The following is a 13,693-nucleotide window of genomic DNA, read 5'->3' on the forward strand; positions in this document are numbered from 1 at the left end:
AACTACAAACAAAATAGTTAAAGAATATAAACAAAACAATAAGACAGGAATTCAAACATTTCACTACAAAATAAATTAACTACACACAAAAGAAGGCAATAATGCAGAAAATCAGAGACAAAAAAGCTATAAGACAATAGAAAACAAAGAGCAAAATGATAAAAATAAATCTCCCCTATCAGTAATTATTTTAAATATAAAATAGATTAAATTCTCCAGTCAAGGATAGAGATTAAGAGATTGTATTTTAAAAATGACTCTATATGATATCTATAAGAGATCCACTGTAGGTTTAAAAACACAAATAGGTTGAACGAGAAAGGATGGAAAAGGATATTCTATGCAAATAGCAACTAAAAGAGAATGACTGAGAGTAGTATATTGCATACGCTAATATCAGACAAAACAGACTTTATTTTTTTAAGATTTATTTATTTGTTTTAGAGAGAGAGTGCGTGTGCAAGTTGGGGGAGGGGCAGAGGGAAAGAATCTTCAAGCCAACCCCCTGCTGAGCGTGGAGCCTGACGTGGGGCTCGATCTCACAACTCATGAGATCAGGACCTTAGCTGAAATCAAGAGTTGGATGCTTAACCGACTGAGCCACCCAGGCACCCCCAAAATAGATTTTATTTTTTTATTATTTTTTTAAAGATTTATTTATTTATTTATTTGAGAGAGAGAATGAGATAGAGAAAGAGAACATGAGAGGGGGGAGGGCCAGAGGGAGAAGCAGACTCCCCGCTGAACAGGGAGCCTGATGCGGGGCTCCATCCCAGGACTCCAGGATCATGACCTGAGCTGAAGGCAGTCGTTCAACCAACTGAGCCACCCAGGCGCCCCAAAATAGATTAAATCAAAAAAGTTTACAAGAGACAAAAAAGGACACTATATATTAATAAAAGTTTCAATACAGCAAGAAGATATAACAATTATAAACATTTATGCACCTAATAACAGACTACCGAAATATATGAAGCAAAAATTGATAGAATTGAACAGAGAAATGGACAGTTCTACAATAATAGTTGAAAATTTCAATACTCCTGGTGCCGGGGTGGCTCAATAGTTAAGCATCTGCCTTTGGCTCAGGTCATGGTCCCAGGGTCCTGGGATTGAGCCCTGCATTGGGTTCCCTGCTCCGCGGGAAGCCTGCTTCTCCCTCTCCCACTCCCCCTGCTTGTGTTCTCTCTCTCACTGTGTCTCTGTCAAATAAAAAATAAAAACTTAAAAAAAAAGAAAATTTCAATACTCCACTTTCAATAATGGATAGAATAATAAGACAGAAGTGAGGAAATAGAGGAATAGATCACAACCTGAGCTGAAACCAAGAGTTGGACATGAGAGGCGCCCCTCTACAAATATTTAAAGAATAATTAACACCAACCTTTCTCAAACTTTTCAAAAAAACCTGAAGAGGAGGAAACATTCCCGAACTCATTCTATACGGCCAGAATTACTCTGATACCAAAGCCAGAAAATGACCCTAAGAAAACTACACATCAATATCCCTAATAAACACTGATATGAAAGTCTTCAACAAAATACTGGCAAATAGAATTTAGCAGCATATTAAAAGAAGTATTCATCATGACCAAGAGAGATTTATTCCTGGAATGCAAGAATAGTTCAACATATAAAAGTTGATAAATATAATATACCACATTAAAAGAATGAAGGAAAAAATGCATGATCTTTTCAATTTGATGAAGAGAAAGCTTTTACAAAATTCAATATGCTTTCGTGATAAAACACAACAAACTAGGGACAGAAGGAAACTACCTCAACATAATAAAATCCGTCTATGGATAACCCATAGCAAACATCATACTTAATGGTGAAAGAATTAAAGCTTTTCCTCTAAGATCAGGAACAAGGCAAGGATGCCCATTCTTGCCACTTTTATTAAACATAATACTGGAATACCTAGCCAGAGCACTTAGGCAAGAAAAAAATAAAAGGTAACCAAATTGGAAAGGAAGAAGTAAAATTCACAACTGATATGATCTTACATGTTGAAAATTCTCAAGATTCCACCAAAAAAGAGTTCAGCAAAGTGGCAGGATACAAAGTAAACACGCAAATATCAGTTGCATTTCTATATACTAACAGTGAACATTCAGAAAAGGATGTTAAGAGTACAATTCCAGTGGTAGTTACAGGTCTCCATTTATGGAGTGAATAAGTCACAGGGATAAAAGGTAGAGGAAATAGAATCAATGTATAGTCAAAGGTATAGGGAACATAGTCAACGGTACTGTAATAGGATTTTATGGTGACAGATGCTAGGTACACTTGTGGTGAGCATAGCATAAATTATAGACTGTGGAGTCACTATGTTATATAGCTGAAACTAAGGTGACATTGTGTGTCAACTATATTTCAATAAAAAGAATACAATTCCATTTATGATAGCATCAAAAAGAATAAAAGATTTGAGAACTGACTTAGCCAAGATGAAAGACTTGTACAAAAAAAAAAAACTACAAAGCTTTTCTGCAGGAAATTGGAGAAGATATAAATAAATGGAAACCTCCCATGTTTATGTATTGGGACACTTAACATCATCAATAAATCTATATTACCCAAAGCAGTCCACAGATTTAACACAATCTCTGTCAAAAAAATTATTTTTTTTGCAGAAATAGGAAAAGCCATCCTAAAATTCATATGGAATCTCAAAAAACCCAAAATAACCAAGACAGTCCTGAAAAAGAAGAAGCTGAAGGACTCACTTCTTAATTTCAAAACTTGCTACAAAGCTACAGTAATCAAAACAGTATGGTACTGGCATAAAGTCAGATGTATATACAAATGGAATAAAATAGGATGTCCCGAAATCAACCCTTACATACATGGTCAGACGATTTTCTCTAAGAGTGACAAGACCATTCACTGGGGGAAAAGAGAGTCTTTAACAAATGGTGCTGGAAAAATTGGATATCCACATAGCTCAAAATGACCTAAATGTAAACCTACAAGTATAAAACTTTTAGAAAAAAACACAGAGCAAAAGCTTTATGACATTGGATTTGGCAGTGATTTCTTGCATATGATACTAAAGGTAGAGGCAACCAAAATAGGCAAATTGGACTTCATGAAGATTTAAAAACTTTGTGCATGAAGACATTATCAACAGAGTAAAAAGGCAACTCACAAAATAGGAGAAAATATTTGCAAATCATATATCTGATTAACCAATAATATCCAGACAAAAACCCAAACAATTCAAAAAGGGGCAAAGGCTTGAAGAGACATTTTCTAAAGAACATATACAAATAGCCTATAAGCACATGAAAAGGTGCTTGATATTGCTATTCATTAGGGAAAGGCAAATCAAAATTACAGTAAGATACCATACTTCACATTCAGGAACATGTGTTGGGAACCTTGGGATGATATTGTTATGAGAGGTTCTGGTAGTTTGAGGGGTAACACAGGGTCCCAGATCCCTAAAGGATAGAAAGGAGATATGGAAGGACCAAAACCAAACTGTAGAGATTTCTCTTCTTGCTAGTCTCCAAGCACAGTCAGGACATCACCGCCCCAAACGCCCTGTGATGAGTTTGTTCAAAGTACAAAGTCCAAGCCATGTGCTCTTTCTTTGATATCGAAAGATTCTGAAATCTTAAAGCATAAACTGGGGTCCAGATATCGCTAATAGAAACCCTCAAATGTATGCAATGGTATTTGCCTCCAAGTAAGTTTAAAGATATTTAGCTGTTGGTCTGTCTATGGCCAACCCCCCTCTTTGCTTCCCAAAGTCCATCCACAAAGCCCGAATGTCTTTAGCTTTCTGTAGAAAGTGTTAGTTAAGTGTTGTTGCTGTTGTTGTTTGCTCTTAGGAAACTAGTACCTTCAAAAGTGAGGTTCCTGAAGGCCTGAGCAAATTTGGGGGTGGTAATATCTTCTCCATTTTCAAGAAATGTCTTCAGCATGTGTCCAAAGAGCAAGATTCCATTCAGGTAGGCAAGAGCAAAGTTATTTTTTGCCTGAATGAGAAAGAAAAATCTTAAAATGAGTTCCCCAAAAAGAGATTCTGGTCTTGAGCCTGGAGCAAAACATTCTTGGTGTCTGCAGAGTAACTGGAAAGGTAAAGGGATGTTAGGAGAATTGTAGGGATGGTATTAAAGAAGTCTTTTGGAAAATATGTCCTTGAGCCAGGGCTCTTTTATTAGCCTTGTGTCAAAATTCTGCCTTTCCTTGGCAATCAATAAACCTGGAACACTATTTTTAGGGAAGTAACGAAAAGCAATTATACTTTCTTCCCATGATGGCAAAATCTATCATTTCAACCAGGAAGAACAGCATGCAGCATTGTCATAATTCTTGTGAGATTTTATATAGGAAAAATGTTTGTTTGTAGTGTAGTGTTTTCACAAAGAGTAAAAGAGAACAACAGTAAAAACAACTCTCTGTCCTTCAGCACCCTGAATAGGGCAGGAAGAGAGTTGATTGGATGATACCATTGAACTTGCTTTGAAGACGGTTCTTGATAGTTGCATGGTGGTCTTCACAGATTTGGGCTGTGGATTAAAAGTCTTATGCCCCCTGAGACCAAGTAAATTCTGTCAGCTTGGGCATTTTAGACCGTCCACCTGTGAAGAATCACACTTTTGCCAGAGCCTAGCAGCTGGGTGAGTGATATCTGAATATTACACCCAGAAGTATATTTGCTAGAAATATAAAAAAGAAAAAAGAAAACACCTCTCATTGGTTTCAGTGTCTTTTGCTGAAATCATCATTTCACGAAACCAAAAGAATCCAGTTAAGTCCCAACCCCAAAAGTGGTTACAGCTCCTAATTTGGGCAGGGTTGTAAAACAGAGGGTTTAGAACTGCTAGTCCGGGAAAAAACTGTGATACTCCCCAAAGTACCCAACTTCCCTTAGAGCTCTTTGGGCCTGGCTTGCCATCCCAAGGTTGTTCATGGTCTTCAGGACTGCTCCTTCCCTCCTCTTCCCAGTCCAAACCTGCTCTCAACTGACTCTGAGGGCAGAATACATCTGATGAATTTAGTCACACTAAGGTGCAGTGACTGACAAAGCCCAAGGTGGTGTTAGGGTCAGGGGCCCCTGCATTATAATAAGGTGGCCAGGATTTAATGTCCAGTTAGAGGTTCTTTTTTTCTGGGATAAATGCTAAACCAGATATGATGCTAAGACTCTCGTGGACAAATTTAAACAATGGTCAACTTAATTATAATAGGGGACAATGTCTTAACCTAGGAATATATATCTCTAAAGGTAGAATTTTGATATCTGTGATAGCAGAAAGTTGCTTTAGGGTGTAAGGAACTTCATTTTTTTACATTGTTTAGTTTCTACCCTCCCTAAATTAGCGGGGCTTCTTCCTGTCTTGCCATATTGTCACTTCCATTCCAATGTAACAGAGTGTGCATTGCTGTGTTGGTCCAGAGCCCAGCACAGTGACCTATAGTAAGAATTTTAATATCAGTAATCTTGCACATAGTTGGTCTCAGTTAACATTTGTTTAGTGAATGGGAGTAAAACAAACAATTGTTACCTTAGAATTTGGGTCCTACATAGGAGAATAACATCTTACCCTTGACAAAGAAAAGAGTAGTACATAACCATGAAACTTACCTGTGATAAACCCTTGGAGAAAGAGCTAATGGAGGTGGAATTCCCAGGAGGCAATGTCAGCACAAGGACATTTTTCATATAGTCAGGGGCTGTGACATTTTCCATGAAGTAGTGGTTACTGTAATAAAAGCACAAATTCCTCATGAAAATTTATTCCTTCAAAAATCATATGGAGCTTCTGCAATTCCCACAAACTATAGCATCAGCCTTGAAATAGTTGAAAACATCTTTTTTTTTTTTTCCAGTAACCTGGAAAACTTTCTGCTTCCCCAGATAGGTTTATTGTCATATAAGATGCTAAGTTGAGTAAGAGGGCTGTGGTTCACATCCATGAGCGGAAAGGAAGATCAGATCACAGAGACTTCTTTGAGGGAGGTTTTTTGGGCTCTGGACATGTGAGCTAATGCTTGCTTTCAAGGCTTACTGACTTTTGGTTTACATGTGGAAACTTTCTTTTCTTTATGTGCTCATAATAGTTTAGATATATTGGGATAGGATATAGAGAAATTTTATGAATTAAATTTATGGTGAAACTAAGTATGAAAAGACTAAACATTTTCTCTAACACTGTAAGCTCCTTGACATTAGTGTATTGATTGTGTATCCTCAATCCTACGCGATAGTTGGCCCATTGTGAACCCTCAATACTGTCTAAGATTGTGCTGCAAGTCATAGAGTTTCTAAAATTCCAAATCATTTGAGGGGCGCCTGGGTGGCTCAGTCGGTTAAGCAGCTGCCTTCGGCTCAGGTCATGATCCGAACCTGGGGTCCTGGGATTGAGCCCCATGTCCGGCTCCCTGCTCAGTGGAGAGCCTGCTTCTCCCTCTCCCTCTGCCTGCCACTCTGTGTACTTGTGCTCTCTATCTCTCTGTCAAATAAATAAAAAATCTTTAAAAATAAAATAAAATAAAATAAAATTCCAAATCATTTGAGTGTTTTAATATGCAACGAATCTAACATGTTTGAACTGCTATCACTAGGATAACTATCATTTACTATTCAAACAGTAGGTGAACACATCTATGCCCTGAGGACTAGGTTGAATAATTTGCTCATATTATCACATCTAATCCTAAAAACACTCCTATGAAGTGGGCCTCTTTATTCTCATTTTACAAAAGAGAAGTTTTAATCTCAAGATTCTAAGAAACACCCAAGAGTCAAATGAACCCCAGATGAATAGCTTTTTAAAAAACTGTTTAACTGAGGTGTTATTTGGAAAACCCAAGAAATAAAAGAAATTAATCAACTGTCAAAAAAAAAAAAAAAAGAGTCAAATGAACCAAAGTGTCAGAATTAGAATTTGATACCCAGTTAATGTCAACTTTCAAATGAATCTCATGATCTTCCCCAAACATAGCCAGGTGTCCTTTGAGAACAGTGACAAAGGAATGCTAACACTTTGGCAGTTGGTTGAGGATTTGCTAAAAGTAGGGTTACACCAACCTGGCTACACTGAAGACTCCTTCCAAAGAGCAAAGTAACTATTGAAAGCAGCTGTCAATGTGGTTGTAGGAATGAAATATTGATAACTTTGTCCTCTTTCCTGTATTTTGCAGCTAAAAGGCTAAGTTGATTGATTAGATTATCTTCATGAAGGCCTAGTCAAATAGGCCTGCAGTTCCTATGCTTTATTCCTCTTAACACTGTGACAAGTACATAGAGTGTGGGTGAAATGCCTAGGCAAATATGGGAGATATCAGTGCTGTAACAGTATCCAGTCTGAGTGCAGACAGGTAATGATTAATAATGCAGTCAGATAATTGAGGTCATATGATCTAGCTGAAGGGGCAAGGGGCACAGGTGCACCAGCAACGCCTTCTATATGCTTACTCTGACTCAGATACTTTATCAGTATGGTTTGTGGGGTCTCCAACCCTATTAGAAAATGACTGGTAAAATATAACACTGTTAATTATACTCTAATTTAAAAAAATGAAAATTGAATTATAAGGAAACAAAAAGAGAGAGAGAGAGAGGAAGGAAGGAAGGAAGAAGGAAGGAAGGAAGGAAGGAAAGGAGTTTGTATTCTCCAGAATTTTCTCCCCTTAGTTCCAGAGAATTACAGAGGATAAAATCACCACTGTGACTGTACCACAGACAGCAAAAAAACAAACTCACTTAACTAGAACTTTCTTCTTACCAAATTTGGCAAAGGAAAAATCATCTAGGATCAAAGGCCATTAGCGATAGAAGGCACAGACACGGCCCACAGTCTCAAAAATAACGCTATTGGATTGTTAGTTGATTTATCACTGCCTGGAAAAATACCTTAAAATCAGGCTGGAGACCAGGGTCCCTGTAAATGGATGGACGTGTGGGTTTAACGGGTCATAACAATTCTGTTTTAGACATGATCATGATGTCAAAGGTAGGCATGTCTGCTAAGGTTACAATTAATTAAATAAAAATGAGGGTGTGATGAAAGAATAAAACATTGATTAAAATATTATCATACTGAACCCTATGTAAATCTGTGCGAAGCAAGAGAAAAGAGAATGCATGTTCTGGAAATCCTGGGCGTCTTTCTTCTCTGAAAAGAGGAGAGTTCTTTCAAATATTGTACGTACTTGAATAGATCCACTAGAATAATCACAATGTCTTCAGCCACTGCCCTGTCCCCTTTGAGGTTGCCGATGACACTTGGTGTCCCACACATAACAATCACTGGAGGAGAGAGAACAAGACAAGGAGGGAAATACACAACGGTCTACATACAAACAGGTGGGAACCAGGAACCTGAATTTGAACCTAGTGTGTCCATGCTACATTTATGTTTTAAGATTAACATCAATTCTTCAATTACTCTGTCTTCTGCTTTTAGTTTAGTTTTGTTTTGTTTACAGGCATAGAGTCAGAGTAGAGCTGTGTGGGATCTTAAAGAGAATCCTCTGGTCCATTCCCTTAATTTTATTGAGTTAAGGAGACTGGAAGCCAAGATGTCAAAGGTTAAAAATGAGTTGATGACGGAGCTCTAATTTTCAAGTTTATGAATCCGGTTTGGTGTTTATTCCATTTTACCAGGTTGGAGTAGTTACAAAAACTATTTTCATTGCTAAGTGAAGTGCACCTCACCAACTGTGAAGTGGTTGACAAAGACACAGTCAAGTGAATGCGAGAATTTATGTAGTGTTCCTAAGCAACTTTCCTTGGGCTTTGTTTGTAGCCTCTTAACTCAGAACTCAGTCTTAGGGATTTCAGTGGCAGAGTCCAATCTGATCCTGTGAGCTTTACTACTCTTCACCACCAGATTTTCCAAATGCATGGCTATGAGAAAGAGGAGTTGGGGGACACTTCATTGGATCTTTTTATATACTATGTTGTTCAACTGAATTGTAAAAAGCAGCTTAGGGACATGAATACTTCTTTTAAGGGACATTTATACTTCTTTTTCTCCCCACATCTCGGCAATGTTTTGTACATGGAAGGTTCTTAATATGGCAAATGCTGAATAATGACAGCAGATGATGATTTGAGTCATACTAGGAATTCCTGCCAAGCAAGCACCTTCCCTTGTAGGAAAGGTCCACTGTTGATTCCTTTGCTCCTGATATATTCTTATTTGTAAAGAGAATCCTTGGAAAGTGAAACAAATCACCTCATAACATAGTAAGGATGATTTTATCCCATACTTGACCTGTAACTGGGAGATCGCTGGGCCTGTGAGATACAGGGACAGAGAAAAGTGAGATGATCTGCTAACCTTGTAATTTTTAATTGAGGCCAGATATCAATAAACATATCCTCTTGGTCATCATGGGACCAGGATTCAGAATGTGTGAGGATTAGTCACAAATCCAATAACAGCTTGCGTTGAGGTCAACTTAAAAAGCAGTTTATGGATGGTGGGTCATGATATCATTCTGATTTATAAAGGCTAGGCTTTCATCATTACTTTCACATTATGTTTAATTACCTTTCTCCTTGCTGTCATAGGATAAGGTTTTAATCAACAGGAAGAACAATCTGATGGAGTTGCATGCAACTCTAGATCTCCTCAAGTGAACAAAATATATGGAGGCAATGATGACAGCTCTGTGGTGGTAGATCTGTCAAAACAACTCATAAAAAAGTGGTAGTTGTGAGGAAGAAGTTGGCAAAAAATTATCTCCATGTCTCCTTACCATTGCTTTTCCTTTTCTGGTTCATTAAGATATCCTGAAACTGGTCATTTCCCCTCAACATTTCCTTGAAGCTAAGTTCCTGAGAAAAATAGGACACTCCAGCCTCCAGAGCATTGAGGTACCTAGAGCAGATAAAAGAGAAACTCTAAGAAACCAGCCTAGTTTCCTCATGGCCTTCCATGTTGTTTGCTCCTTGTTTACAGATCCCTCCTGGAACTTGTTCATCTAAAATGCATTTCCACTATCAACACAACAGATGATACACACGATAATATCAGTGGTCTGGATTGCGGACATCTCGTTTAGTAAAAGTATAGGAGAAGTTTTAGGAAATCTTCATGTATCTATACAAATCGTGGACATTTGGCAGGTCCCTTATAATGGCTTCCTGCTATATGCAGGAGGAAGGCCGCTCTGCTCTATAAACCCAATTATCACAGATAAGTTGAAACCTTTTAGTCTATAGTACAAAAATTCGGAGCTGATAGGAATCTTTCCTCCTCCCAGTGAAATGGACTTCTGTGGGTTCTAAGTTCACCCCAAAGTTTCTAGGACAACACCGTAGGGTTGATTCTTGCCATTCCCTAGATGTGTGTTCCAGTGGTACCCTGAGTCTTTTGCATACTTGGGTGGAGAGACACTGCAGAACTAAGCAGCATCCTGGTGGTGCAGGTGGTAACCCAACCAGAAGATTCTCTCTGCTACCTCTTCTGGAGTTGTGTGAACCTTGTAATTTTATTTTAGCCATGGTGCCCAATGTCCCGTTCTCCTCCCACCCCGCTTAGTCCTCTGAAAAACTGAGAGAGAAAAATTATTTCTAACTAGTGGTAGGTGTTGGCAGAATGCATATTCTCTGGTATTGTATCTTGCACAATCATGTGAAAGCAGTAACCACTGGTTTTCATTGTCCTTATCTGCAAAATGGAGATCATAGCACTTGTTCTCTTTTCTTTAGAGGATTTACTGTAAGGAATCAATAAAAGTAATGTGAAAGTATTTTGAAAACTAGAGTGTGGCAAATATCACACATGCTGATTACATTTATACTATGTTTCCTTTGGCCCCTTCGCTTTCATGTGTGTGAGAAAGCGGGCTGGTGTCCACTCCCAGTGCTTTTATAGATGGAAGGTGCGTCTGATTATAACCTGCCAGGATTCTGTGGCTTCTCTCTATGGCAAGTGCCTCCTGCTTACCAGAAACAGTCTTCAGTCTCGGTGCCATTCTTGAAAACATATGCAGTGTTCCAGGAAAAGTCTTTGAATGGCAAGTTATTGACCTTCCAAAAGTTAACCAAGAAGTACATCAGCTTCCTAGCTGGAGACATTAGCCTGGTTAAAGTCTCTTTGTAGTCACATGACAATCCAAAACTCCCAGCTGAAATCATGGGATAGTTCAAGTCTATGTCAAGGCTATGCCAAGAGGTGAGAAAGAAACCAATGTCAGGATTAATTTAAGTAGCACAAATATGATTCCTCTTTAACCTGTTTCAGCCTGTGGTTGGTAATAAATGGTAAGAATGAAATAGGGTCGTTCAAGCAGGTTTCTACCTTAAATAGGTGTCCCTTCCACACAGGTAAATCTTAAAACAATATTTATCGAGCATATGTTATGTTTTAAGATACTCTGTGTATTTTTATGCATACGTGGTGGCTTGGTTACTTCGATTTATTCTAAAATGAGTTGTCATAGCATCTAGGCTGGGACATATGCTTCTGGGGCGTAGGGCTAAGGAAACAGAGGATGGCCACCACAACTACCACAGATGTTGTAAAGCCCCAAAGATGTCCTCCATACTTTTCCCTCAGTGCACTGCCTTACTTCTGGCTCTTCTATGGACTACTTTCAGATACACATCACCTGACGATTTTACAATTTTCCTCCCCCGTTTAGCACACGGATCTTCTTGCGGTTCCTTAAACATATCAATTTTATTCTCCATCGGGGCCTTGACATATGCCAGAAATGCTGTTCCCCTTGCCTTTTTGCCAGGCCAGCTCTTACTCATCCATCGGGTTCTGGATTAAATATCTCTTTATCCGTGAGAACTTTTCACTGATACCTGAAGTGGGTATGTGTTTAATATCTGTCTCCTCCACTAGACTGCCAGCTCCATGAAGGCAGGGATCATGGCTGGCTTGTTCACCTCCATATCTCCAGTCTTTTGGGGTCATAGGTAGGCCCTCAATGTGCACTTGATAAAAGAAGCAAAGCAGTACCCCCTTTTCCATCTTGAGCCCTGCACTGAAGGGTTTCACTAAGTGTCCTGCTTGCATCTCTGACTCCCCATGTTCATGGTCAAATGTATCCAATGTATTTCTCAAAACTGTTCCTTATCCTTATTTCCCTATTTCTTTTAGTGTTTTCTGTCTGCTTTCCATCCCTCACTCCAACATCCAGTTATCAAATGCTATTGATTCTACCCTTAAGTATCTTTAAAGGCTATCCTTCTTTTCCACGTCGACCGCTTGCATGCTAGTTCAGCTCTCCTCCTCTCCTGATGACGTTCCCCATCTGTGTCTCCTGTGGGCTCCAGTCCTTCCTGTACAGTGTTGACACTTGTTCTTCCCAAAGTTGAGCCACTTCTCTGCATCATCTTAATTGCTTCTGATACAAATCTAATTAAATACACTTCCCTCGCCTGAACTCATGACCTCCCAAATACAGCCCTACTTCATGTTTCCAGTTTTCTCTCTCTTATTCCCCTGCTCATCTCCTGCACTCCAGCTAATACAGACTTTCACAAAATTCCTACACTTCTCTGCTTCTTTGTTTTTTTTTTTTATAAAGATTTTATTTATTTATTCGACAGAGAGAGACACAGCGAGAGACGGAACACAAGCAGGGGGAGTGGGAGAGGGAGAAGCAGGCCTCCCGTGGAGCAGGGAGCCTGATGTGGGGCTCGATCCCAGGACCCTGGGATCATGACCTGAGCCGAAGGCAGATGTTTAACGACTGAACCACCCAGGCACCCCTGCTTCTTTGCTTTTATACATGCCTCTCCCTCTGCCTGCTGGGATGCTTAAGCCCTCATCTCTACCCATCAACATTTCACCTGTTCTTCAACACTCAACTCATATACTATCTCCTGCATGAAGTCCTTTTTCCCCTCTTGAGCTTTACTCTCCCAACCAGCGGGGGCCCTTTCCTTCTGTGCACCCCACAGCAGCTTATGTTTCTTCAACGGAGTGTGTCGTACTCTGTCTTGTACTGGTCCCCAGGGCTCTTGTTACCTTCTCTATTTCACTGGGTAAGGGCTGTGTTTTCCTTAATGCTCTCTACTCCGACAAAACCAAAATGCTTCTCTGCACATGGAAGGTCCTCACAAATAGTGAATCAATTTTCCCGCTCCTCCTTTCCTTCCGAGCACCTTCCGATTCTACAGCAAATCAATAAGTGGACAAATAAGACAACAATTGGGAATGAGTGCAAGGAAGAGTAAGAGTCTGAATTTGCCCGTATTTTGGTTTAGAAGGTGAGCTGAGAAAGTGCTTCTGTGGTGTGTCTGTGGCACCTAGTGGGTCTGCACACCTGAGTGTGTTTGTATAGCTGGGAGGAGGTGTCAGAAGCAGCCTTTGCAACAGAAATTTCAGAAATTTAATTTTACCTTTTCCAAAATCTATTGCAAGAGCAGTGTAGTTTTCTCTGTGTAGTCAAAGGTGATCCTTGATTCAGGGGAAGACTGAGCAGATGAATGAAAGGCATGGAAGAGGGATTTTGATTTGGGGAAGGTGTGATCTGGCAGAACAAAATGTTTTGCGGTGATGAGAATTACACTGAGTGAAATGATGGAAGGGATGAGGGTGATTTTCCCTAAGGCAGAGAAATATTTTTATTGTGGAATATATTGGAAGCGTTTTTTTTTCCTAAGCTGGTAAGGGCACTGGGCAAGGTACTTTCATGTGTTAATTATATAATCCTCAATGCTGTGAAGTAAGTACCTTGCTACTTTGCTTATTCCTCGGACCTA

General features: G+C 39.3%; 1 protein-coding gene across 2 annotated transcripts in view; it reads right to left on the reverse strand.

Annotated features, from left to right (window-relative positions):
- The window catches only part of GUCY2C (guanylate cyclase 2C), a 71,759-nt gene that overhangs the window by 49,393 nt on the left and 8,673 nt on the right, over positions 1-13,693 (reverse strand). For both annotated transcript variants that reach the window (XM_028119738.2, XM_088025929.1), the window contains exons 4-8: positions 10,920-11,135; positions 9,727-9,848; positions 8,173-8,269; positions 5,603-5,720; positions 3,854-3,989 (exon numbers count right to left, since the gene is read on the reverse strand). In XM_028119738.2, coding sequence (XP_027975539.1) covers positions 3,854-3,989; positions 5,603-5,720; positions 8,173-8,269; positions 9,727-9,848; positions 10,920-11,135 — 689 coding nt within the window. The remainder of the gene's footprint in view (positions 1-3,853; positions 3,990-5,602; positions 5,721-8,172; positions 8,270-9,726; positions 9,849-10,919; positions 11,136-13,693) is intronic.

This window comes from Eumetopias jubatus, unplaced genomic scaffold (genome assembly GCF_037043125.1).
Source record: "Eumetopias jubatus isolate StellerSeaLion01/CBP00866 unplaced genomic scaffold, mEumJub1_p1.0 scaffold_8, whole genome shotgun sequence".
Lineage (NCBI taxonomy): Eukaryota > Metazoa > Chordata > Mammalia > Carnivora > Otariidae > Eumetopias > Eumetopias jubatus.